General features: G+C 45.2%; 1 protein-coding gene across 1 annotated transcript in view; it reads right to left on the bottom strand.

The window, feature by feature from the left end:
* Nucleotides 1–6304: 6304 nt before the first annotated feature.
* Nucleotides 6305–25933, bottom strand: part of CRACR2B (calcium release activated channel regulator 2B) — a 45112-nt gene continuing 25483 nt past the window's right edge. Inside the window, exons 12-20 of the mRNA XM_033155569.1 lie at nt 25780–25834; nt 21099–21178; nt 19970–20261; nt 18589–18724; nt 17512–17593; nt 15024–15138; nt 14126–14233; nt 8543–8619; nt 6305–6516 (exon numbers count right to left, since the gene is read on the bottom strand). Of these exons, the coding sequence (XP_033011460.1) occupies nt 6432–6516; nt 8543–8619; nt 14126–14233; nt 15024–15138; nt 17512–17593; nt 18589–18724; nt 19970–20261; nt 21099–21178; nt 25780–25834 (1030 nt within the window). The 3' untranslated portion in view covers nt 6305–6431. The remainder of the gene's footprint in view (nt 6517–8542; nt 8620–14125; nt 14234–15023; nt 15139–17511; nt 17594–18588; nt 18725–19969; nt 20262–21098; nt 21179–25779; nt 25835–25933) is intronic.

Below are 25933 nucleotides of genomic sequence, written 5' to 3' on the forward strand. Positions count from 1 at the left end.
AAGTAATGTGAGGCATTTCCTGCATCTTCACTGCTGAAGAGATCTACTCTCTTCCAACAGGAAAGGTTTGCAGTGAGAAGTACGTGTACAGGAAAAATGTGGATACTGCCTTGTGCCTTAAGCATCTGTGTGGCTGGCACAAATTGAACAGAACAATTCTGGGGGAAACTTCACATTCTTTTTGTGTGTAGCTCCTGATTTGGACCCTATATTTCAATTTGATAGCTTCTAAACATTCTAAACGGTATGGGGGGGCACGACTGAGGAAGAACCTTTTATGAACCAAAAAGTTCTTTTGGACGAACTTGAACTAGTTAGTTTTGTAAAAGTATGAACTGAAACTAGTTCTTTTTCAAGACAAGATGAACTTGGACTAGATGAACTTCTTTTTCAAGACAAGATGAACTTTATTTTTAAAATAAACTTTCCAAGCACTGGAACAGCTTCCATTTAAAAGTATTGGATTTGATGTGGTAACTGTCAGTATCTAACTGGCAACATCTAAATCTTATCTATAGTGCTTAGTTTTGTTGTTGTTTAGTCGTTTAATCATATCTGACTCTTTGTGACCCCATGGATCAGAGCACACCAGGCACTCCTGTCTTCCACTGCCTCCCGCAGTTTGGTCAGACTCATGTTGGTAGCTTCAAGAACACTGTCCAACCATCTCATCTTCTGTCGTCCCCTTCTCCTTGTGCCCTCAATCTTTCCCAACATCAGGGTCTTTTCCAGGGAGTCTTCTCTTCTTATGAGGTGACCAAAATATTGGGGCCTCAGCTTCAGGATCTGTCCTTCCAGTGAACACTCGGGGCTGATAGGTTTGATCTTCTTGCAGTCCATGAGACTCTCAAGAGTCTCCTCCAGCACCATAATTCAAAAGCATCAATTCTCTGGCGATCAGCCTTCTTTATGGTCCAGCTCTCACTTCCATACATTACTACTGGGAAAACCATAGCTTTAACTATATGGACCTTTGTCAGCAAGGTGATGTCTCTTCTTTTTAAGATGCTGTCTAGGTTTGTCATTGCTTTTCTCCCAAGAAGCAGGCGTCTTCTAATTTCGTGACTGCTGTCACCATCTGCAGTGATCATGGAACCCAAGAAAGTAAAATATCTCACTGCCTCCATTTCTTCCCCTTCTATTTGCCAGGAAGTGATGGGACCAGTGGCCATGATCTTAGGTTTTTTTAATGTTGAGCTTCAGACCATATTTTGCGCTCTCCTCTTTCACCCTCATTAAAAGGTTCTTCAATTCCTCCTCACTTTCTGCCATCAAGGTTGTGTCATCAGCATATCTGAGGTTATTGATATTTCTTCCGGCAATCTTAATTCCGATTTGGGATTCATCCAGTCCAGCCTTTCGCATGATGAATTCTGCATATAAGTTAAATAAGCAGGGAGACAATATACAGCTTTGTCTTACTCCTTTCCCAATTTTGCACCAATCAGTTATTCCATATCCAGTTCTAACTGTAGCTTCTTGTCCCACATAGAGATTTCTCAGGAGACAGATGAGGTGACCAGGCACTCCCATTTCTTTAAGAACCCCCCAAATGGGCCTTAGAAAGCACTGCTAATAACAAGGCCAGTAGAAGTGATGATACTCCAGCTTAACTATTTAAAATTTAAAAGATGGTGCTTAGTTTTAGTTTAATTTAAATGCCATTTCCCCACCATGGACTGTTCCCAATTTGTAATGTTGCATACACACCTTAAAATCAACACTTGGCTTTGCAGTTATCGGTTATGAAAATGTTATATGTGAGGATTAACGACCTTTTGTGCGCTATCAAGTCCTATCATTAGGCAAATTTAGGCGATTGCCTCAGGAAGCAGATTTTGGGTGTCACAAAAAGGGCAGAAAAACATATTTTATTTTTTGTTATTGTGTTGTTACTCCCAGGGAAAGGCACTTGAGGGATTTTCTACCTCTGGTGCAAAAAATTGCTGGTAAGTCTTGGGTGCTACACACCTTGACTCAGGGTGAGCATGGTGCTTACTGTTCTGCCTCAGGCAGCAAAATGTCTTACACCAGCCCTGGTTGTTTTAAATGCACCATCTCTACTGACAGTGAAAGAGGAGAGATGGAATCTATGTGAGGTAATTCTTATGCTAATTGTGTGTAACACTTCCTTTTTTGGAAACGATGAAAGAATCAGGAGGGGTAGGGGACACATTACCTGTACTGAGAGTCACAAATTCCATTTCCCTTAGTGCTACGCTTCCAAACACCTGACAGAATTATTTGAAGTGGAGGGAAAACATGCCTCACCCTTGTACAGTACAGCTGCTTGACTCAGAAAGGTTTTGGCCTGCCTCAGAGCTCCTTAGGAAATGTAAGAACAACACTGGACCAACTTCACAGGAATCTGAGTCATTTCTGAGGGAAAACTGAAACTCTTTTTTTACATGGCAAATCAAAGGAGCAGCTTCTGCTTTCACCTCCACCCCCCCCACACACACACCTCAAACCTCCGCAATGCTTGCAACACATTTACCATCAGGGCAGACTTGAGGAAATATCTGTAAGCCAATACAAGCAGGCACTCTTAAAACCAAGACTGAAATGATAATAGCTAATGCTCTAAGTAACTTTCCCAAATATAAAACTCAGCTACAAGTGATAAGGCATTTTTTCCCCCAAAGAGAGCTTTCCCAGCACTTATACTCTAGGTGCATGAAATACTTCAGTCTGCACTGGTTCCTGCCAGTTCATGGCTGACATGGATCAGCCTGGGCTGTGAAGATTGTATTGCTGGGATCCTCTTCTGCATTGTATTATTTATTTGGTTGTTTATTACAGGGATAGGAAACCTAACAAATGGGGTCCAAATGCTTCTTTATTGGACACCTGCTTCTTCAGGACAACCCCCCCCCCCAGCTTTGCACCCCAAGTGTTCTTGCTGCCATCCCAGACTCTTATGCCCTTCTTCATATACCTTTGCCATGTGAAGGTGGCAACACGAGAACAGGCCTTTTCTGTAGTGGCTCCCCGTTTGTGGAATGCTCTCCCCAAGGAGGTTTGCCTGGCGCCTTCATTATATATTTTAAGCACCAGGCGAAAACGTTCCTCTTCAACCAGGCTGATTAATATTCTACAGCCTTTTAAATGTGTCTGTGGGAAGGGGGGGGTATTGTTTTGCTGTTTTGTTTTATTTACTTGTTTTTATCCTGTATTTTATTCTGTGAACTGCCCTGGGATTTTATGATGAATTTATTATTATAAATCTAATAATTAATAAATATTAATGTGTCTTTAGCGTCTTGTTTCTCTGGAAGGAAGACAAAGAGGATTGTGTGTAGAAACAAATTTACTGCACAAAATTAATACTGTATCTGGCATTTGCTGCTCCTCCTACTTTTTGCCTCTGGCACCACCCATCTCTGGCATGCAGCACTTGAAAGGTTGCCCAGAATAGCTGAAAAAGTCTGCCCATCCCACTTCTGGTTCTTTGCATGTATATCTTCTTTTCTCCAAGGACCTCCAAGCATGCATGGTTCTCTCTCCTTTCTCCCTTTTATTTCCACAACAAGCTTGTGAGGGAAGGTTAGGCAAGTGACTCACCCAAGGGGGGAAAGGCCTAATGTTCTCCAATAAGGGGTGACATGCATTTTGGTTGCTCCCATGCCCCCTCCATGCTGCTCTAGAGGGTTGGGGAACCACCTGAAGAGATTTGGGGGCTCTCGGAGGGAGATTGTCCCATTGCACAGGCAGAAAGAGCCTTTGTACAAATGGGACTGTGTGGTTGGGCACAACTCATGTGCTCTCCTTCATGTGGGTAGTGAGGGTGCCATCACTGTCATTAGCCTGGGTGGGTAACCCTCCCTGCTGTTCCCCACTGCTATATACATAGCTGTCAACCCTCCCTGCTGCTTCTCAATGCTATAATAAGGGGATTTCCCACAAAAAAGGGAAAGGTTGACAGCTTTGGTGCCAACTTAAATAAAATATGGGGGAGGGGCACAGGTAAGGATAATCAATCACATGACGTGAGGCACACACACCATTTGAATGGCAATGCCCATCAACTTGGAGGGCAGCCCCCTCAAATATTTTATTGGGGGGGACAAAGACCCCTTGGCCCTTAGCAGTTGGGTACAATGTACTCAAAAAACCTCACCACCCACTCTAGTGGGGCCTTGTGTGTGAAGAAATGCACATGTAACTTTGTATTGGGCTTTAAGCTATTTCTATGCTGCCTTGATTTTTATTTAAAAGAAGGGCAGGATAAACTTGATGCCATACATAAAATTAGGCAAAATTAGCCCACTGGACTAATCAATTAATTTTGCCATAAGTGCAGTCACATTGTAAAGTGTGTGGAGCAGCCTTCGCTAACCTACTGTCCTCCAGTGTTTTTGGACTACACCTCCAATCAGCTTCTGCCAGCGCTGCTGGAGGGCCCGAGATTGGCAAAGGAATTGGCACCTGAATTTCCCTTTAAGGCCTTCACACATGCCAAATATATTTTCAAGCCTTTGCTGACATCTTGGATAGCAAGTTGTTGTTATGAAACAGCACCACCGTGTGTTCACTTGAATGAACAGCAAGTGAGGGCCTCTATAATGTGTGTGTATATATAGCAGCATGTCAAGAACAGAAACTACCTCAAGGGCATTTCATTCTGCTTAGGCGGGGGGGGGGGAACCCCTTCACTCCACCCATGGGCATAGCCCCTAGAAAAAGTAAAACAATAGGAATACTTAACTGACCAATCACATCAGTTCAGCCCCCCCTAACAAAGTCCTGCCCCCTCTAACAAAAATCCTGACTACATCCATGACCCCACCCACCCTCCAGAGAACAGTGCTGCAGCAAACAATGCCTGGAAGAACTTCCCCCATTTACACACAGCTATCTTTAAATCCAATTGGATTATTGCATGTTTATCACAACACAGAATTAATTGAAATGTTTCCAAATAACTGACAGAACTAAGAGCTGATTTTGCTACCTCTAGAGGCCCATTTTGCTTAGCTTCGGTCAAGCCTTGGTAGCAACTGAATTAAATAAAATGGTATTATTCCTGGTCCACCTGTTATGTATACATTTCCATTCCTTCACCGCTCTTTATTAGTAATATTAGGGAGCCTACTTTTATCAGCAATCCGAGTCTTTGAGCAGCTTAAACAGACGTAACACATTTACAATACTATATGGTACGTCAGGATGGGGAGCCAGTGGCAACACAGCCAGGTGGGTGGGGTATCAATAATATATATATATATATATATATATATATATATATATATATATATTACTACGTTGCTGGAGTTCCAGTTCCCATCACCCCTGACCTTTGGCCAGGCCGGCTGGGCTGGTGTTAGTTGGGGTGCAATGACATCTGGAGGGTACCTGGTTCCCCATCACTAGTGTATGCTTTTGTGGGCTCAAGCACCCTTCGTTGGGTGTATTGAGTGAAATATTAGATAAATAAATGAGAAAAATGTAGGGTGGAAGTTGAACAGCTAGTGAGATGCAAACCGCAGTCAGTGATAATTACAGCTTAAATATAACAGGCACACACAGCAGAGTGGTGATAATTACTGAGATGATTGTATTAACACATGTAGCTGGGCAGGAAACCATTCACAATAAGCAGGTATCCTATTGGTAAGCTCCCACAGGAGGTAGCGATGGCCACCAACTTGGATGGCTTTAAAAAAGAATTTGGCAAATTCATAGAGAATAAGGCTATCAATGGCTACTAGCCATGATAGCTGGGTTCTACCCTCCATGGTCAGAGGCACTATGTCACTGCATACCAGTTGCTGGAACCCCATGTGGGCAGAGTGCTGTTGTGCCTGCATGTTTTCCACGGGGGTCTGTCCAGTTGATCACTGTTAGAACAGCATGCCTCACCAGACCTGATCCAGAAGGCTCTTCTCATGTTCCTGAGCTCATGACTTATGATCATCTCCAGTTAAATGGATCCAGAGGTAGCCCTGCTATGCAGGAGGGAAGTGCTTCAGGCAGAACCGGGAAGAGAAGGGAAGATGAAGGCAAGAAATTGATGCTTTTGGTGCAGTGAGACTATAGCAGAAAGCTGGTACCACTCCAGTCAAGTCATTATCACTTTATTGTTGCACGACTCCATTTCAATAACTTACACTTGCATAACTCACATTTTTTCTGAGTGTAGTCTTGAGACCCTGTGAAGTAGCTTAAATGGTTTTATAGGTAAGCCAATAATGCTGGATCTATGAGCTGTGATTTGAAGCATTTCCCTGAAGCACTGCAGAAAAAGCAGGAACGATTTGCAGTTGCAAAAGATGTCATGTCACTTTGATACAGCACTCTTTTCTTTTCTTTTTAAGACCTTGAATCTTCCTTCAGTTCAATCACAGTTATCCCTATCTTCTTGCAGGGAGGCAGCCAACTCTGTGCTTTAGGCTGTTCTTTATTTTCTAACATATCCCTGAACGATTCTGTTACAAACAGCATCCCTTCCTCTTGTTGTACTCCTCCAGGTGCAATGCCTGCTCTCTCTGCTTGTCCTCATGTGCTGTCAGCAGTCTGCAACACAAACACACACACACACACACACACACACACAAAATGGGTCGTCACCACAGAAGGGAAGGAGTAAAGTAAGAGGCAGGCAAATCTTGGCACTAATCTCAAATTGAGGGGGGAAGGAGCATGTATTATCTCGGCATGAAAGGATGAGTACTCTAGCATCACACTGACAATCCAAAAAGTCAAACTAAGCTCACTGCTCCTTCAGATACTTCCAGTGTACCTTAAAGCATCCTAGTCCACAAATGGCAACATGATTATCAAATTCAAATCAAAGTGCAACTTTCGCAACTTATTTGGGAGCAAGTCCTCCTGAACTTAATGGGACACACTTCAGAGTGTGCATGTGTTTGTTTGGACTGCATATCATCTTGAACTCAAGTATTCTCAATAAACTGGCTTATGAGTTATTATGTAATATCTGCTGAGAGAAACTGACCTTATTGGGGAGTCTGCAAGTTAACACAACAGGCAGAGCTGGCAGAGCCAGTACACAGAAGCCCCCTGAGGTGACACCCCACACGCACCATGCCTCCCCTGCCACCTCTGCCAGCAGCAAAGAAGCGCTTCCACCATCAGTGTCAATTTCAGACAAGCTTGAGTCCATTTCTGGCAAGATCTTGTGGAGTACTGTATAAAAGATCTCACACGGTTTTCAGTGAGATGTCACTGAAATTAGCACCAATGATGCTGCTGCTTCTCCACTAGTGCCAGATGTGGTAGGGCATGCAGTGGCAGCAGAGTGGACTGCGCAGGCAATGGGTGCTGCAGCAGCAAGTATCATGGTGGCAGTGAGAGTGGCAGCAGTGGCAAGGGAAGACAGCACTTCCAACAGGACAGATCCCCAGCATAGATCTGCTCCTGTCAGGAGCTTCTAAGACAAAAACAAGATACAGAACCTTAGCAAAGAACTAGGAACTTACATAATCATTACATTGGCCATAGACCTTGTGACGTTAACATATGAGAATGCTGGAGGTGAAATAGTTAAACAGATTACCCAATCAGAACCCAGGGGTGGAGTCAGAGGGACTATAAAACCAGCTCTGGAAGAGGCAAGAGAGTTTGTTGGTGGGTTGGGTGGTTGGTTGGAGTGGGAGTGAATTGGGAGAGAGTCTGTGGGTAGGTTGAGTTAGTATAGCAGAATAAGCTGAGTCAGGAACAGTTAGGAGCTAAGAAGAAAAGTAAAAAATGGAGAGGTGGTATAGGGAGTAAGAGCAGGGAGAGGAAGTTATAGGTCTGGATAGGCACCCCATGATTGTAATTGACTGAGATTGTTTATGAAACCACACACTTGTTAAACTATAATAAATAAACAGAAGTTTTATGTTACAATTTAACTCTGACTAGACTCAGTATTTTACCAGGTAGGGCCTGGTTGGTGGCAGCGAGAAATAAAGTGGTGGCACAGGGATCAATAGACGGTGAAACATCCGGGAACCCTGTGTGATCGCCACAGACCTTCCCCACAATCCTTCCACTCCCCAAACACTAAAATGAAGTGCTAACATTCTGCCTTGTGAGATTGTGGTGGTGAAGCTCTATGGCAGGAGTGGTTAACCTGAAGGCCTCTACTGTAGATGTTACTGGACCCCCCAACTCCCATTGTTCCTGACCATTGGCCATGCTGGCTGGGGCTGATGGGATCCAACAGCATATTGAGAGCCGCATGCTCCCCAGCCCTGCTGTATGGTATCTGAGCATCTTGCAGTTTTTAATTTATAATCCACCCTGGATTATACCGGTAAATAATTTAGTCTCTCCACCCTGTGATAAATGGAGTTTAACTGACATTTGCAGTGTGGCAGTGCTCAAAAGCACACCAGGCAACTGCAAAACACAGAGGAAGAAATGATCACCACCCACTGGACTCTTACTGTTTAACTGGAACCAACACACTGCTATGTTTTGTCATCTCTTGCTGTTTAACCAGGACCAAGCCTAGCAACTTTGCTGCAACTGGATGAGGAACTGAAGGGGCTTCTGCTCCTTTTCCAGTTTTATGGGAACTGTTTGCACAGACCTTGCCATGTGCAGCATGGGCTCCTGAATGTTATAGCCGGTCCTTGCACTGCACTCATAGAAGACAGCTTTATATTCCTGCAAAATGAGGGAAAGAAGGCAGAAGGTAACTTCAATCAACAATTGTCAGAGTCTGCCACTGGAATCGCATTTCCCCCCTTTCTTGCTACACCCATTAATATATTCAAGGTTTACCTTCACAAACACTGAAGATACTCTTGTTGTGTCGTGGGTTCTGATAGCAAGAAGTCCAGTTACACGTCTTAGTGAAAACAGCTCTTTATTGTTGGGATTAGACAAGACTGGGGAAAGGGGGTAGGGAAAGCTCTATTTATAGACACATTGGGACTGAGGGAAAAGATACATTTTAGCGGGAACCAATAATATTCAAACTTTCCGGCGGGACCCAATCAGGCTGTGGATTGTGATTGAACACTTCAAATTGACCAATAGCAATACTTTACCCTGCTGCCAGAATATCTTATTTAATACACAACACTCCCCCGCACCTAGTTGAGACTATACACGTAATCTTTCAAGTATTGCGGAGGTCTTCGAGTCCTACCGGATCGCCTAACCCCCGGTGTGCCACTCCTTGGACTATCCGTGGTCAGACTTCTCTCTCCAATAACCTCGGGTACCTCAGCTGGAGCTGCGTCATTAGCTGACTCTCTAGGCTGACTAGTTGTTTCCGGGTTGGGTTCATCAGTGGTGATCTCGGTTTCCTGACTCTCGGAGCCCTCCACCCCCTGTGGCTCGGAGTCATCCTGACTAGACTGCTGCGATTCACCAGACGCCGGCAGAGTTGTGCGCGGCTCCTCCCCCCTCGGGCTTACCCTGCTTGGGAACTGGCGCCTTAGCTGGTCAATGTGGCGGCGCATTACTCTGCCATCCTCTAACGTCACAAAATATGACACTGGCCCACTGGGTCGGGTGACCACCCCCGGCACCCATGCGGGCCCCCTTGCATAGTTCCGGACCCAAACCAAATCCTCTGTTGACAGGTATCGGGTTCTGTCACCCTCGGCAGCCGGTGGTTCTCTCGTATCGCGGCCCGGCACCTTGTCAGGGTGGACATAGTCTAGGATTGTGGCTAACCTCCTTCCCATTAATAATTCAGCTGGGGACTTGCCTGTGGATGCACACGGCGTTGTGTGCTGCAGGAACAACATCCTTGCAATGCGAGCAGACCAATCCCCTTCCAAGAGGCGCGCTATTGCACCCTTGGCTGTGCGCACCATCCGCTCGGCTTGTCCGTTCGAGGATGGATGAAAGGGAGCAGAAGTGACCCCTCTAATGAAATTATCGGCCAGGAATGCCCTGAACTCTTGGGACACAAAAGCCGCCCCGTTGTCTGATACTATGGTCTCGGGTAACCCATGCGTTGCAAACAAAATGCGAAGGGCCCTGATTACAGCAGCTGAGGACATGTTTGGAACAATTGAGACCTCCAGCCATTTCGAGTAGGCGTCTACTACAATTAAGAACACCTTTCCCTGAAACGGCCCTGCAAAATCTACATGGAGCCGGCTCCACGGGTTCTTAGCCCGCTCCCACCAATGCACCGGTGCCCTGGGCATTTCTGGGTGCACCTCCTGGCACGCTCGGCAGGTGCGCACCCATTGTTCGATGTCCTTGTCCATGCCAGGCCACCACACATAGCACCTGGCTAAAGATTTCATCCGAACCATGCCCGGATGACCCATGTGTAATGTGTCCAACACCTCATTCTGTAAAGACCTTGGAATAACCACCCTATCGCCCCACAATATGCAACCCTTATGGAGGGACAGCTCATTTTGTCTTGCCATGAAAGGTCTAAATTTCTCTTCCTGAGTCCCACTTGGCCATCCCCTCCCCACCCACACAAGGACACGGGCGAGGACGGGGTCCCTTTTAGTTCTCGCTGCGATGTCGACGGCCGTCACGGGTGGTCCGGGAAGTGTCTCCAACATCATGACGTGCTCGGCCGGGGCTGGGTCGTCGTCGGCTGCTCCAGGAAGTGGTAGCCGACTCAGCGCGTCCGCATGGCACAAAAGCTTACCCTTCACATGACACAGTTCGTATTGAAATCCATTCAAAAAGATGGACCATCGGAGCATGCGTGGGGACAAGATTTGAGGCGTTTGTTTATGTGGGCTGAACAAACCCAGCAAAGGCTTGTGGTCCGTTTGAATTGTGAAAGGGCGGCCGTACACGTAGTCATGGAACTTTTTGATTCCTGTGACTATAGCCAGTGCCTCCTTATCAATCTGGGCATAGTTCCGCTCTGTGGGGCTCAAGGTTCTGGAATAGAATGAGATTGGGCGCTCCGACCCATCCGCCTCCCGGTGACTCAAGACAGCCCCCACGCCATATTGTGAGGCATCACACGCCAGCACCAGTGGTTTAGCAGCATCATAGTGGGCAAGTGTACTTTCCTTTGACAGCACGCCCCGCAGCGTTTCAAAAGCTCTCTGTTGCGGTTGCCCCCAACGCCATGCACACTTCTTTTGGAGTAGCCGATGCAGTGGCTCGGCTATCGATGCCTTGTGTGGCACAAAGGCGTGATAGAAATTGACGAGGCCCAAGAAGGACTGCAGCTCAGCCTTGTTACTAGGTGTCGGTGCTGCGGCGATAGCCTTAACCGTGTCTTCCATGGGGTGGATGCCAGCAGCATCAATCCTGTACCCTAAGAAGTTCACAGCTGCTACCCCAAAACTACATTTCTCTTTCTTTAGTTTCAACCCCGCATCCCGGAATTTGCATAGGACTGTCTGGATGCGTCCCAGTAGTTCTTGAGCATCCTTGCCCGCGATTAACACATCATCAAAATACGGCAGGACACCTGGCAGGCCCCGTAACAGGCGCTCCATAAGACTTTGAAATATGCCAGGTGCCACGCAGACTCCAAACTGCAGCCTATTCACTTTAAAGGCACCCTTGTGCGTCACAATTGTCTGGATTTCAGCGGACGCGGGAGTCACTGGGAGCTGCTGGTATGCCTGTGCCAAGTCAATCTTTGCAAACACCTTGCCCCCAGCCAGCTTCGCTAATAGTTGGGACACTACTGGAATTGGATACGAGTTGCCCCTGATGGCCTTATTAATCGTACATTTGTAATCCGCACAAATTCGTATTTCCCCATTAGCCTTCAGGGGTGTGACAATGGGTGTTTCCCATTTAGCAGAGTCCACTGGTGAAAGCACCCCTTGCTGTATTAGCTTCTCCAATTCGGCCTCTATTTTAGGCTGTAGCGCAAATGGAACCCGCCTGGGTTTGAGGCGCATTGGCGCAACCCCCGGGTCCAGTTCTAAGTCAATTGGAGGCCCCTTATAACATCCTAACTCTCCATTAAATAGCTCCCCAAATTCCGTGTACAGGGTGTTAAATGTCTCCGAAGCTATCTGGACCGTGTTGAGCCCTGAGATTCCCAACCCTAAGGCCGGGAACCAGTCCGTGCCCAGCAGGCTAGTGCGCTTCCCTTTTGCGATCACAAGCTTTAATACGGCCTCCCTCTCGCGGAACTGTACGTTCACTGCGCACATTCCCAAAATGTCTATGCGGCCAGCGGAATAGGATTGCAGAGTAGCCGGGAAGGGCTCCAATCTCGGAAGCTTACCTCTAGGAAATAACGATCTGGCCATGTCCTCCGATACGATGGAGAATCCGGATCCGGAGTCCACCTCCATGTTACACGGCTTCCCTTCGATGAGGACCCGCACAGCTGGTTTCCCTTGGGCTGGAAATGGCACAGTTCTGCCCTCGATTTGCGTGAGGTAGTTGCAATCGTCGAGTTGGTGCGTCGCTGTGGATGTCCTCTGACCTCTTGGTTTCGCGGACCCCGACGTGCCACTCGACTTGCAAACCCTGGCTATGTGTCCCGTTTTCCCACAAGCATGACACGTAGCTTCTCGGAACCGGCACTTCCTTCTCTCATGTGATCCGCCGCAGCCAGGGCAGACCCCCTGCCGACCTTTATTTGCTGTGCTCTCCTGTCGTACCATCTCTATCCCCCGCACAGGGCTTTGGTTGGGGCTGACATGCTGGTCGTCCACGGTGTGGGTTGACGCTCCAGCTCTCTTTTCGGCTCGCTGGTCCGGGTCTTGCTCCTCTCTCTCAGCGCTTTCTGTCGCAATGGCCTCACGGAGCGCTGTCGACAGATCCATATCTTGTTTTGCCGCAATCCGCCTGCGGCCCTTGCTGCTGCGAAGGCCGCACACAAACCGATCCAGCAGGGCCTCCTCCAAGTTGGCGAATTTGCAGTGTCTCGCCAGCTTCCTCAGTTCGGTGAGGAAAACTGCTACCGTCTCTCCAGGTCGTTGTTGCCTCTTGTGGAATTCGATGCGCCATGTCATCTTCGACGCTGTCGGATTAAGGTGATTGGAGAGGTGTTCCGTAATGCTCGCGAACGATGCCTCCCGCAGTGTCGTGGGGGCCAGAATTGCCCGAGCCAACTCAAAGGTCTCTGCCCCGCAGCAACTCAGGAACAACGCCTTTTTCCTTTCCTCGTCAGTGACCCCTTTTGCTGCCACGCTGAATTCAAAGCGCTCGAGGTAAGCATCCCAGGCCTCAGTTGCTCCGGGATGAAATGGTTCCATGAACCGTGACGCAGCCATCTTAGTGGACTGATCTGTCCTGTCAGTCACAGGGAGTCTTGTCGCCAGAATCAGGTCGCTAGGGTCAGCAGCCCTCAGCCGGCCTAATTCAATCCCATCCTCGTCGCCAGTATGTTGTGTCGTGGGTTCTGATAGCAAGAAGTCCAGTTACACGTCTTAGTGAAAACAGCTCTTTATTGTTGGGATTAGACAAGACTGGGGAAAGGGGGTAGGGAAAGCTCTATTTATAGACACATTGGGACTGAGGGAAAAGATACATTTTAGCGGGAACCAATAATATTCAAACTTTCCGGCGGGACCCAATCAGGCTGTGGATTGTGATTGAACACTTCAAATTGACCAATAGCAATACTTTACCCTGCTGCCAGAATATCTTATTTAATACACAACAACTCTGTCTTCCTAAAGGTTCCTTGCTATCTAATCCTCAATGAGGTACCTAATTTATGTAAGTCAAAGCTCACTCACATTGCGTTCTTTTCGGTGGGGGCCATTCACAAAACCTTCAACAGTCCAAGGTAACATTCTAAGGTTTGAATAAGTTTACTGGAAGAAGATTTGTGCAGGGATGCTTGAGACACAGAGGTAATTCACACATTTCCCTGAGTAGCATGAATTTTCCTCCAGGTCCCTACTTCTCACATACCTGATCCTCATACTGTTCTGTTATGTCTGTAAAACACATTCATTTACCTCCCTGTGTCACCAACGCTTAACCCTAAACAGGTTTACTCTGAGAGTGCAAGGAGACTGGTTTCCAAAGTGATGTCTTATGATTGACTTTTCCCAAGGCAGGATCCTCTACCTTCAAATGTTCATTCACTTCTTTCTGTGTAGAACCATCCTAGAAAATATTTTCATGCACAGAACAACTCCCTTAAGTATTTCTAAATATCATCATTGGTTTTGGAAGATAAAGCCATAAAGTTGGTTAGCAGTGAAGGAAATCGGTGTAAGGAGGAAAGGGAGATAACAGAGAACCAGACCTTTGCCAGCCTTTCCCCCTCAGCCCTGGGGACTTTGGGTTCATCTTTGTCTGCTGCATCCATTTTGTTTCCAACCAGAAATATCACTGCACCATCTTCAATCCCATCCTGAAGAAAAGAAGCCATAAGACATTGCTCAATGAAGCATATGCTCATAATTAAGGAGAGGCTAATTCCTGCACTTGAGTATAAGAGTACTTAGAGAACACCTGATAACTTCAGTTTAGACAATGGCTAAGCAAGGTTCTAGAACTAGGTTAAATAGTGATCCATAAAGATTATGATTAGAATAACTTACACAAGTGCCTTTCATTTTGAGAAGAAATACTAAGGTGGTTCAATCCGATTTGTGCTCTTAGGGATCTGAATAATTTGCATGTTCTGAATAAGGAACATTGGGGATAAACCTATCAGATTTTTCTATTTAAAGAAGAGTCAAGTTAATGCTTTACCTCAATATTTTTTTGGCATGCTTCAACTATCATTAAAGTCAATACTTGAGTATTGTTAAGGTTAGGCTACCTGCCAAGGCTCAATTTAAGGAAAGATTATTTTGCTAGCGTCCTTCTCTTTCTCTATTAGCTCTCTCCTTTACTCAGGTTAGAGCCAACAGGCTCAACCTTTCTCTGGATAGACAAATATGCTAACTGCAGAGCCACACATGCTCCCTCCATCCCAAAGCTCCACAATATTTCCAGCTCTCATCACCCTGTTGCCCTGTTATCAAGACTCTTTGGGCCAGACTGTTCCTGTAAGGAGGACCATACTTTCTTTCTCTGGGTGGCTTGAATGGGGTGTGCCCACACACAGACACCATTTGCTAGTACTGCAGTATCAACAAAAAGTTATGGACAGTAAAGACCAGGTTATCTGTGTTCCCTTGCAAGTTTATTCTGACCTGGATACAACTCATCCAGTTTCGGACCGCCATGAAGGAGCACTCTGCTGTGATGTCATACATGACCAGGATGCCATCCACTCTTCGGAAATACTGCTTGGTAATACTCTGGAATCTAATGCCAAACAAAATCTGAGAACCTTAAATGCATTCGTATCTTGGCAGATATTCCACTACTCCTAACTGAACCTAGGTTTGGACTGCCTCTGTGTGGTGTCTTTACTGCTAACAGCTCAAAACGGAGGCCTGTCTCCACTTACAAAATGGAGCACATTCCAGTCATTTCCTTTGGAAGGCTGAGGCCTCCATAGAAGCAGCCTGGATTGAGGAAATGAGGATTTCCAACTGGATAAGGTATTGGGCTACATGCTGACAACAGCTTCCCAAGCAATGCTTGTGCCAAAACAGGAGGCATCACAAAGGAAAAGTTTTGAGAGGGGTCATAACTCAATAGCGGAGTGTCTTCTTTGCAGGCAGAAGTTCCTAGGTTCAATTTCTGGCATGTTTCGTTTCATTTACTTTTAAAGATCAGACATCTACTTGAAACTCTGGGGAGCTACTGCCAGTCAAGAGTAGACCAGGGGCCCCCAATGTGATGAATGAGTGCATCTACAATAACCCTTTCCCCTGTTGGAATTAGACTTGAAGACAGCATTTGATTGCAGCCATTATAATAGGTTGTGGTGTGTGCCCACAACAGTTTCTCCAGTTTGAAATACAGTTACAGGTGGGTAGCCGTATTGGTCTGCCATAGTCGAAACAAAGACATTGGATTCTTATCTCATTATACATAACAAAGCTATCTTTAGCCATCTCACCCCTTGCCTTTCCCTGCAAGACTAATTGCAGCCGTTAAGAGTCGGCAACAGGTTTTCCACACCTATCAGCTGATCACCCATTCCCACCACCCTTCTGAGTAATACCCCTCCCCACTCCCTCACTATATTTAAGGATCTGGTGACTTCTGTTTCAGTGTATCTGAAGAAGTGTGCATGCACACGAAAGCTCATACCAAGAACAAACTCAGTTGGTCTATAAGGTGCTACTGGAAAGAATTTTCTATTTTGTTTCCAGTTTGAAATGTTCCCAGAGGTTGAAAAAAGGTTGGCAACTCCTGCCATAGGCAATACTCAGCTAGCTATGCAAGTAGTGTGTCCTGGCAAAAGGCAGCTTCCTGTGTACCTCCTAGCATTGAGGTTTGGCACCACTGTAGCTGGTCTTGTGCAATGGTTGCTGTGTCATCTGGACTGATCTTGTTGTTTCTCTCTCTCTCTCCCCACCCCCCACCCCGCCACCAGCAGCAAAGAGCACAAGGAATGGCACAGTCCTAAGGGGTTTGGATATAAACCAGGAGCACAATTTTAGCAATCCTCTCATCAGTGGAAGTACTACAGCCCCTGGCATGACTGTCATAAATCACCCTTAACTTGGAAGAGGTGCACCCATAAGAGGAAGGACCCTTGTGTTCACTTTGGAGATAGAGAAGATTCTGCTTTAAAACAAGGGTGGAGAAAACAGGTTTTAAAAAGGAAAGACTGTCTCAATGGCATGGGTCCTGCATTCAACATTCAATGTCATCTCTCATACATCAAGGTTGTTTTTCTTCTTGGTTTATTCCTATCTCGAATCACAGCAACAGTTAACGAGTCACCACTGAGTTTTACACTGCAAAACTAATGTGAATATCCCTCTACACACATTTTTGAGCAGGGTCGCTGCTCTCCCTTTAAATAATTATTTAGTTGAAAGGTAGGATATAGCCACTTAGGTAAAGAAGGGTCTGGATGTTGACCCGGGTTGTCCCCATTGTATTTCCTGTAGAGTTGTGTGTCTCTACTCCTCCCCCTTCTCTCAGCTGCTTGGAGTGTGCCATTTCAAAAAAGTAGGTGGGAGGATACACATTGAATTCTAACCCCCTTCCCCCACTAAAACCTCACTGCAAGTAGAAAGTTAGCATGCCAGCGAGAAAGGAGGCTAGAGACCTTGTCTAAACATGACAAACAAATGTGTTTAAGAGAACAGCAGTTTCATAAGAGGGAACTTTGGAGGAAATAAGTGCTGGGAGAGGGGAAGAAGCACACATCCTTTTGCCTTGCCCACTTCTTGAGTCCAAAACATTTCCTTAAGCTCCTTCTTCCCCCCCACCCCCACCCCTCTGCTTCAAATTGCTCTCTCCCCAAGAGAAGTTTTATTTTAAATGCCCACTCATACCTTGGTCATCAGGACTTGCTACACATGTTTGTGTGCAACATACAGTACTTCCATTTATCTAAAGAAAACTAAGTGGCCATATTCCAAGAGTCTTGCATGCATGCATGCATGCAAAAAAAAAAGTACTGGATATGTGAAGTATTACACTAGTTAGTTATTGCTGGTAGTGTTCAAGAACATCTGGAAATTTTGGAAGAAGGTTCAAGTCTCCTCATATTCAGTATCACAGCGTGGTTTTAGGGTTCTTTATGGATCTAAATCACACAAAATCCTTTACCTTTCCTGCCCAGCTGTATCCCATAGCTGCAAAACCACATGTGTGTTATCAACCATCAAACTCTTCACCTGGTAATCAACACCTGCAGGAGAAACAAAAGGAGTCTAAGGCCAGGATAGCACAGTGGGCAGAGTTGGACTTTGAATCTGGGATTCCCAGGTTAAGCATGTGTGCTTGACTCCTTTTGTGACTTTGGGCTTGGGATGGGGCACCCTTAGCCACAGTTCCCAGCAGTTAAAGGGGGGCAATGAACTCCTTTGCAGTACTGTTGCGAAGAAGGCACCACAGAAAAGCCTGTAGAGCATAATTACAAATTAAAAGTGCTAGAGAAAACAGTAGACGGTCAGGGCTGAAAAAAATGGGGTGGGCTTGCAAATAGGTTCATTATTTATACAGAGTGGGCTCCAGGTTATTTTCTTGTCTGCTTGGAAAGCACGTGCAGCATCTCGTATGCTACCACAATTTGAAGTTAAAAGTCTTCCCAATGGCCATCAGTTAGTAGGGATTTGGGAGTTAATGCTTTTAAATGTTCTTAAGGCACTAAGACAGAAAGTAGCCACCATTTGCTGTTATCACCATCCCTCCACCAGTCCTCTCATCCATCCCCTATCTCTCCCCCCCACTACCTGCCACAGAGCAAATTAAGAGTCCCATGATCTTAGCAGCAAAGCAGTAGACTTGACAAGAGGCCTGGTGAAGGACAGACTACATGCGTCCTGCCATTGTGCCTTTCAATATATATATAAACCTTGCCTCTGACTGATTGGTTGTGATTTGAATTGGTCAGATCTTAGCACTTAAGCTTGTCCTTATCCATCTGTAACTATTCCAAAAAACCCATTTTTTTAAAAAACCTCAACATTAGTTGACTTTAAACATTATACTGCTAAAGGAATACATAGTGTGGAATGTCCTTGGGGAATATTGCCATGTTTGCAGTAGTACTGAAAAGGGGGTGGGTGTAGTTCACAAATATTTATGCTGCAGAAGTTGTTGAGCACATGGCACAAGCCTCACTTAAGCACTTCTTAAATTCCCTTATGTCTCTCCTTTCTGCAGTTTGGGAGCCTCAGTTACCAATAGTTGAGCTGATCCCAGCCAGGAATCTATTGTAGCAGAAGCGATGGATGAAGGTGCTCTTGCCAACTCCGGAATTACCAAGAAACACTACTTTGAAGACACGGTCAGGAGAAGAACTAGCTGGTTCCAATATCTGGGTGCAAAGGCCATTATCAAGGTAAGAATGAAAAGGAAGAAGAAAAGTTTATAGAGCTAGGGTACAAGTTGTATTTAAAACAGGGCAAGGAACAGACAGTGGGAACACTAATACGAGCAAATGTATACCCATGTTCATATCTGCACAACCAGTTGCCTAGACTGAAGCTATGTTCAGATATTATCCCCCCTTCTCACTGCCTAGAAAGCATCTGCATTAAGATCAGGAGTAATACTCAAGCTCACATGGTCCAGCAATTTTAACCTTGCACTATCAGGGAGATAATGTGTTTAAATCAATGTGGGATCTCCCGATCCAATCATTCATGTCTCCCCTATAGTGAAGTGATGGCCTCCTCCCCATCTCACCTGGAGTACAAAATATCTGAACAGAGCTTGTGACTATTCACCTATTCATCAGAGCTAGCTGAAACAGTTTTCAGACTATACATATGGGAGGAAGCAAACACTGAAGAGCAATTTTTAAAATATCCGCCTGCTTTGCAACATTTGGCCCAGAATAGATTCGGGAGGTAAACAAAAATTTCCAAAGGTTTTGCTGATGGGGTTTCTTGTTTTTCTCCTTAGCATTTCTGTTCAGTGTCACTTCAAAATTAGAAAATATAATTGCTACCAGGAATATAATATGCATATTAGTGCGGGAAGCTAATTGTCATGTCCCTGGCCCCAAACGATAGCTAAGGTTCTTGGAAGATTGAATCAATTGAGGTTGTGGCTGCTATACTACTGGCTAAAGAACAGAATGAGGCTACCAATTCTGAACCCAGGGGAGATGGTTGTCAACCTATGGACCCTAAATGCAGGGAACTTCATGGCCACTCCCATGAGCCTGATTTATGCAAGGAACCAAGTATATCCCATTCCACAATGCCTGCCACTGTCAGATGCCGAAGGACTCCAGGCCAGGGGGGGTCCTTGTTTTAAAAACTCACAGGCAGGGAAGTAGACAAGAGAGGTACCGGTAAGTAACCTGGGCTATAGGAGTTACAAGGTTGCAGTCAAGCTTCAGCTTTTTCCTGAGCAAGTTGCTCACTTGGAGCTCTCCAATGTTCTGAAATGCCAGTCTTCCTTCCTATACCCCAGTGTGACCTGTGGACTTCAACTTGAAGTCAGGACAGGCCATTTAGTATACACAAGGAAGCCCACAAATGAGTCAAGATTCAATGACAACAACAAAGACAATACATAAGGTTAGTATTCCCCATCCCCCAGGTAAACTCACCAGAGTTTCATTACCAATGGGCAGCCTTCTTGGTGATAAATGAAGATAATTAGGTTTGTTGGTCTTTTCTCTCTGGATTGTGCTGGTCTTCATCAGAGACTTTGGCTTCCCAACATTTCTTGCTGTTTCCTGCTTCTCTGTTTTCCTAAGAACCGCATATTCCCCCAAAGATGAATTAATTCCTCTTCCCTGCTTCAAACTGGCAGTGTTGGTCAGGAAGAGTTTACAGTTTTTCTCTTCCAAATACAAATCTTTTGGCAGGACAAGAGGAGTACTTCCTGGAGCAAGCTGCCTGTACCAAGGCACACAAACCATGGGAAGAAACATCCAAAAGCATCAGCACAATCAACACCAGCATTTACAGAAAACTTACCCACACTTTCATGTAACGTCAGCACTGATGAGGACAGGAAACCAACAGTCTTAAAATGTGAGTAGGGAGGAGAGGAGCAGCAGGTATATCAATGGGTTCCAGAATCCTTAAAGCATATCCACACTACAAATGTATGTCGGTTTTTAAATTAGTTTTGCCTCTTGGGGCTCCACTAGATGGGACGCTGAGAACTGTACTTTTGGAGGGGCTCCAAGAAGTGTCAACACCCAAAGAAATGAATGCATGAACAAAAACAAACAAACAATTAACATGTGGAGGTGTGGACAGGGCCAGAGGCAATGCTCATAATTTTTTGCAAACTACCTTGATTATCCAATATGCCTATCTAGTTGTGCTCTATGTTTACGTATTACCTTTCCTTTGCCCAAACAGGCACCAACCCAAAGGAGGCCAGAGCTGCTCACATGGTTCAGAAATGTATGAAATAACTTTGCTTATGGTGTTCTGCCCCTCGTCTCTAAATGCATGCAATGTAGGAAACTTGAGGGTGTGTATATGTTGAATCTCCTTGTTATCAAAATTAGACTCACCCCCTCCTACCCAGTCTTATTCAGTCACCAGTGCCCCACAGTCCCAAGTTCATCAAAGGGCAATTCCCCAAGGACACCCATTGCCTCAACCTTAGTTCAGTTGAAGAGGAGAAAGGGAGAGAATAGTGTGACCCAACAGACAGACTGTGGTGACTACAGACCGACAGCATGCAATGGGACACAACACAACATATTCAGCTCTGACCGTTTGACTGGCTTCTCCTCCACTAGGTATTTGCCTATCGCTGACCCCTTCTTCAAGAGGGGTCTTTTGCTTTCGAGTGCCTGAAAATTAGAGAGAGCAATTTGGAATTTGTCATCTAATTAAGAAAAAAAAAACCCCAACCATGTCACTTTGAGAGAGGCTCTCCAACAGTTAGTCAAGATTACCCCAGAAGCTGCCATTTTGTGGCTGATCAGACATTAAAAGGTTTTTCAGTTTGGGGGTTGGCATACAGAAAGCACTCAACTTACTTCAGTACCCCAATTGTTATTTAAATTTAAATTCCAATAACAAAGAATGCATTCTCAGGATGAAAGTACAATTTCCCAGCTTTAAAATGCATCCCAGAGATGTGACAGTTCTGCACCCTGCTTCCAAAGTTGTGTGGATTGCTCACAACTGATTAATCATAATGGCACATTTACTGTGCTGAATATGGTTTAGAATAATGAATCGAAAGATTATTCATAAATATATTAGTTTCATTCAAGTGGGTTTTATTGTGTGCTTTGGGCAGACTCAGAACCCAGTCTTAACCATCTGATTGGACCTCTAAACTGTCTGTCATAATACAGTCATACAAAAGAAACACTTTATGCAGTGGAACATGAGCACAAAAGAGGCAATTGTTTCCTGGCTGTTTCTCTAGCTCTTGCCAGCTTTTATTGGCTCAGTGTAACATTGGCATTTAAAAACAGATGATAAAGAAACATTGCACTGCAATGACAGAACACGCAAACATAAAATATTTGATGATAATGATAACAGGGTGCATGGTATTTTATTATGGAAGTCTGGATCACAGGCTCACATTCCAACAACAGCATGAATTCTGCAGTATTTTGCCACCACAATATTTGTCGTAAACACATACCAAAGACCCATATACTGTAACTAGACCCATGAATGGGTTGTACCTGGAGACCAGTTCCTAGACTTCTGGAAGGTGCATGCAGGTTTCTCATTAAAGGACACACTAAGGACCAGATTGTACATGGCATGCAACTCCCTCCAAAACTTGTGGATGTATGGACTTGGGGAAACTCAGTTTCCATTCATAACACACAGCAGTACAACCAAGCGCAGTACAAAATGCAGAAGCTCAAGGCACTTATGTTTTCAAATATCAATTTCAAAATTAACTTCAGAATGTTTAGGGTGGTAACCCAGATTAATGAACAACTGGGGACCTGAAGGGATTAGAAGAGGAAAAGAAGATGCAAGGACTCAAGTAGTCCTCTGCAGCCTTGGAACTTTTAAAGGTATCAGCAGAATTTCCACACTGTGATTCAACTGTTCTAGTTTTGCACAGTATCTCAGGGCCTTATTAGAGTAAATGTTGGAAAACTCTTTCAAAATGCTTTTAGAAGCATCTGTGAGCAAATTAGACTAGGACTGGAGTGCCTGATTGCTTGGTCCAATCTGAGAACTCAGATGTGCCCATTGCAGTCTCTTCAAAAGGATGGGGCAAATCACCTGTTGGCTGCACTTGGCCATGCAAGGCACATGCTGTGCCTTTTAACTCTTGTCTTGCCTATGTAGTGCTGACTGAAGCATTAAAGATTTTGGCAGAAACCGAAATCAAAGTTCAAGCTCTTCATCCAGCAGGACATTTCCTCCCATTTAAGTGTGCATGGAACAGGAAGTCCACTCAGATCTCTCCCATGTTTCCTCTAGTTTGGCCGCCACCCTCATAGTGCCAAATGATTTCCAGTGCTGGCTTTTATGCATAAACAGTCTTAACATATTAGAAAATTTTAATACTTCACTATTGCAAGGTCTCCCTGTTATACGTTGAAGGAAGCAGACTTGAAAATATGTCTTGCAGCGCTGGCAAACTGTCATAAACCTGCAGGGAAGAACAAGCCAGATATCTCCCCTAAAGAATGATGCACTGTTAAACTCTGGCGACCTGATGGGTCCATCATTATGTCACAGTGAATGAAGACTGGTACTGACTACCAACCAGGAACCCCTAGCTAAAAAACAGTAAAGTTGCAAATCTAACGGCAGCAGAAACATCAGGCTAGGAAGGCCCTTCAGGCTTTAAAACCAAAAACCTCACCGGATCTACATTATGTCAGTATACCCCAAGTGTGCACTGGAGTTTGTGCTCTTCTATATCTTAGAAAAGCAACAGCCTGCAGATGCTCCAACAAACAGACACAAGCACTGCAGTCTTGAACAAAAGAGAAATATACGTGGTGCCTTTCATCAAGACAGGAAGTTGCTGCTGCACCAGAAGACATCTTTTCTCCTTGGTAATTCTCTTTGATGGTAGAAAAAGCCTTCTAGAAACACCATACTTTTTTTTTAACTAAGGCAAATAGAAATCTTTTGGTTTTTTTCCTATTCTACTGTGCACTCTTGCAATGGAGATTGCTGCAAATTGCAGTTAGCATGAGCAGATATCAAGTGTGTGCGCATGGCTGTGTGTGCATATATAGTTGACAGGAACATAATGCAACATACTTTTTCCACTAGAAAAATTAGAACTCAACTTCCTTCATTCCAGTCCCTCCAGCACAGCTGTAGTTGGTGCATCTTGATACAAGACTGAGGTTCAGAAAAAAGGGGGGAATGTTTTAAAAAATACAAACAAATAAGGATCCTTTTCCCATTAACTGGTTTACATTTTACTTCAAGAGTCTGATGTGCTAACTCTAACTCATGCAACCTACCTCCACAGTGTTATATTATTTGTTTCTGCACTAGATCAGTTCTTTAAATCTGCAGGATGACTGTATGCAGATCAAAAGCTTGCTCTTTTTGAATTCCCACATCAGATGCAATCTGCATGAAGAGTGGTGGGTGCCTTTCTTCCCAGCATCCAACAGAACCTCCATCTCATTAATATTTACTTTTCAAAGAGGATCAGACAACAAAAGCCATTGTAGCTTGCCTGGAGCCCATATTCCACTGGAGAACAGAGATAGCAGACTGTCAAAGGGACAATCCAGCAGCTACTTTGACATGTGAAGAAAAACCAATTTATGTCCATATGAAGTCTCTCCACTTCCCTCCATGCCATACTGTAAATTGCTTTCAATGCGACCCTGCTCAAGAGTTCTAAAACGTATCCCATGGTGCAGCATGAAAGGGATGCTCTTCAAAAAAAGACATTAAAGTGCCAAATGGGATCTGAGAACTCATTGCATTGCTCTCTCTGAACTGCACCTGCAGAAGACAAGTTCTCCCTGTTGCTTGTGCTGCATTTAATGATCTCATTGAGACTATGGAGATCACATGCCCCCAGATTTATCTGGAGATGCAGCCACAGGCCTAGTAATCACAAAGATGAGTCGTGGGACAGCCAGAGGGCCAGCCCACTCATAAGGCAAGGTAAAGAAGCCACCTCTGGTGGTGGAAACACAAGAGGCGGCGCCCCACCGGCTCTCCGCCTGCCCCACCACTTCCACTGCAGCTGGAATGCTCCCTTCTAAACGAGTGGGAGGGGAGAAGCCTGCAGCAAAGCTTTGTAGAACAGCTCACACTTGCTCAGCTTTGAATCTGGTCTCTCTCCACTCCTAGGTAAGCAAGGCTTCAGTGGGGAGGCATCAGCAGTGTGGGGGGAGGGGACACCTCCTTGTTTCACCCTCTGATGGCAAAACAGGACGGGGCACCCATGGACAGCCAGGTACACAGATGTTTGCACAATCATACCCAAAGACTAGAACATTTCACTGGAAACTTCCTTCTCCTTTTTACACAAAAACATACATAGCAGCTTCAATAAATGCCCATTCAAGTTTCACAAAAACATTCCTGCACCCTATGCTTATACAACACTAAAGACTAGATAGCTGATCAGCATTCTTCCCACCCCCCTCTTTACGCTTCATTCCTGCCCTGTGTTTGTGGAGCAGGGAAATCAGCAGCAAGAGGTCACATGTCACAGTGGAAACAAAAATGTCTTCTTTTGGCTCATCTTCACATTTTGGTTGTCTGCCTCGCTGGTCTACGATCAAATCTACTAAGTGGTATGTTTCGTGGACATTACATCTCTCCTACCAAAAACAAACTGCCCAGGGATGGGAAAGGCCCATTCCAGGAGCAGGCCAAAGTAAGAGGCAGAAATAGACAAAGAGACATCTTGGTTTTCAGTCTCTTAATTGTGGGCTGCATGACAATGGAAGCCTAGAAGGATATAGGCACAAGGTGATATAGCAGAAGAACTATAGGCTGGAATGAGGCAAGGCGGTTCCAGAGATGAATTCCAGACTACTCTGCAGAATGGTGGTGGTGGTGGTGGGAAGAGAAAGAACATAACTGGGCATTCTCCAAGCTAGATGGCAATGGCTCAGCCTTAAAACATGGAGGTTCAGCTACGGTTCCTCTGAATGGAAGCCTTAGTGTACAAAGTTCAAGATGTGCAAAAGATTCTCTCCCCCTCCAGGTTGGAGGGACACCCAACTGTAGACGCTTTCCTGTAGAGTCAGGAGCCAGCAGTCCTTATTGCCCCCTTTGTAATTGCCTGCTTTAAAAACGCGCAGCTCTCTCTTAAGGTTAGAGATAACAAAAAAATAAGAAGTCCACATGCAGGCACTACAGGGTTTCTCAGTCAATGCCCCCCCTGTAAATGAAATGACCCCAAGTGATGGCAACAGCAGCAGGCTGCAAAGGGGAGGCGGCGGGGGATTAGAATTTTCTTTCTCAGACTAACCAGCTTCTTGGCTTCAAAGGCATCTCTCTCGTCTCGCAGCTTCTTGTTCATCTCCCTGCTCCAAAGGAAAGAAAGACACACAGAGGTAAGAGTTACAGGTAGGTAGCCGTGTTGGTCTGCCATAGTAAAAAAATAATAATAAATCCTTCCAGTA

This window comes from Lacerta agilis, chromosome 1 (assembly GCF_009819535.1).
Source record: "Lacerta agilis isolate rLacAgi1 chromosome 1, rLacAgi1.pri, whole genome shotgun sequence".
Classification (NCBI taxonomy): Eukaryota; Metazoa; Chordata; class Lepidosauria; order Squamata; family Lacertidae; genus Lacerta; species Lacerta agilis.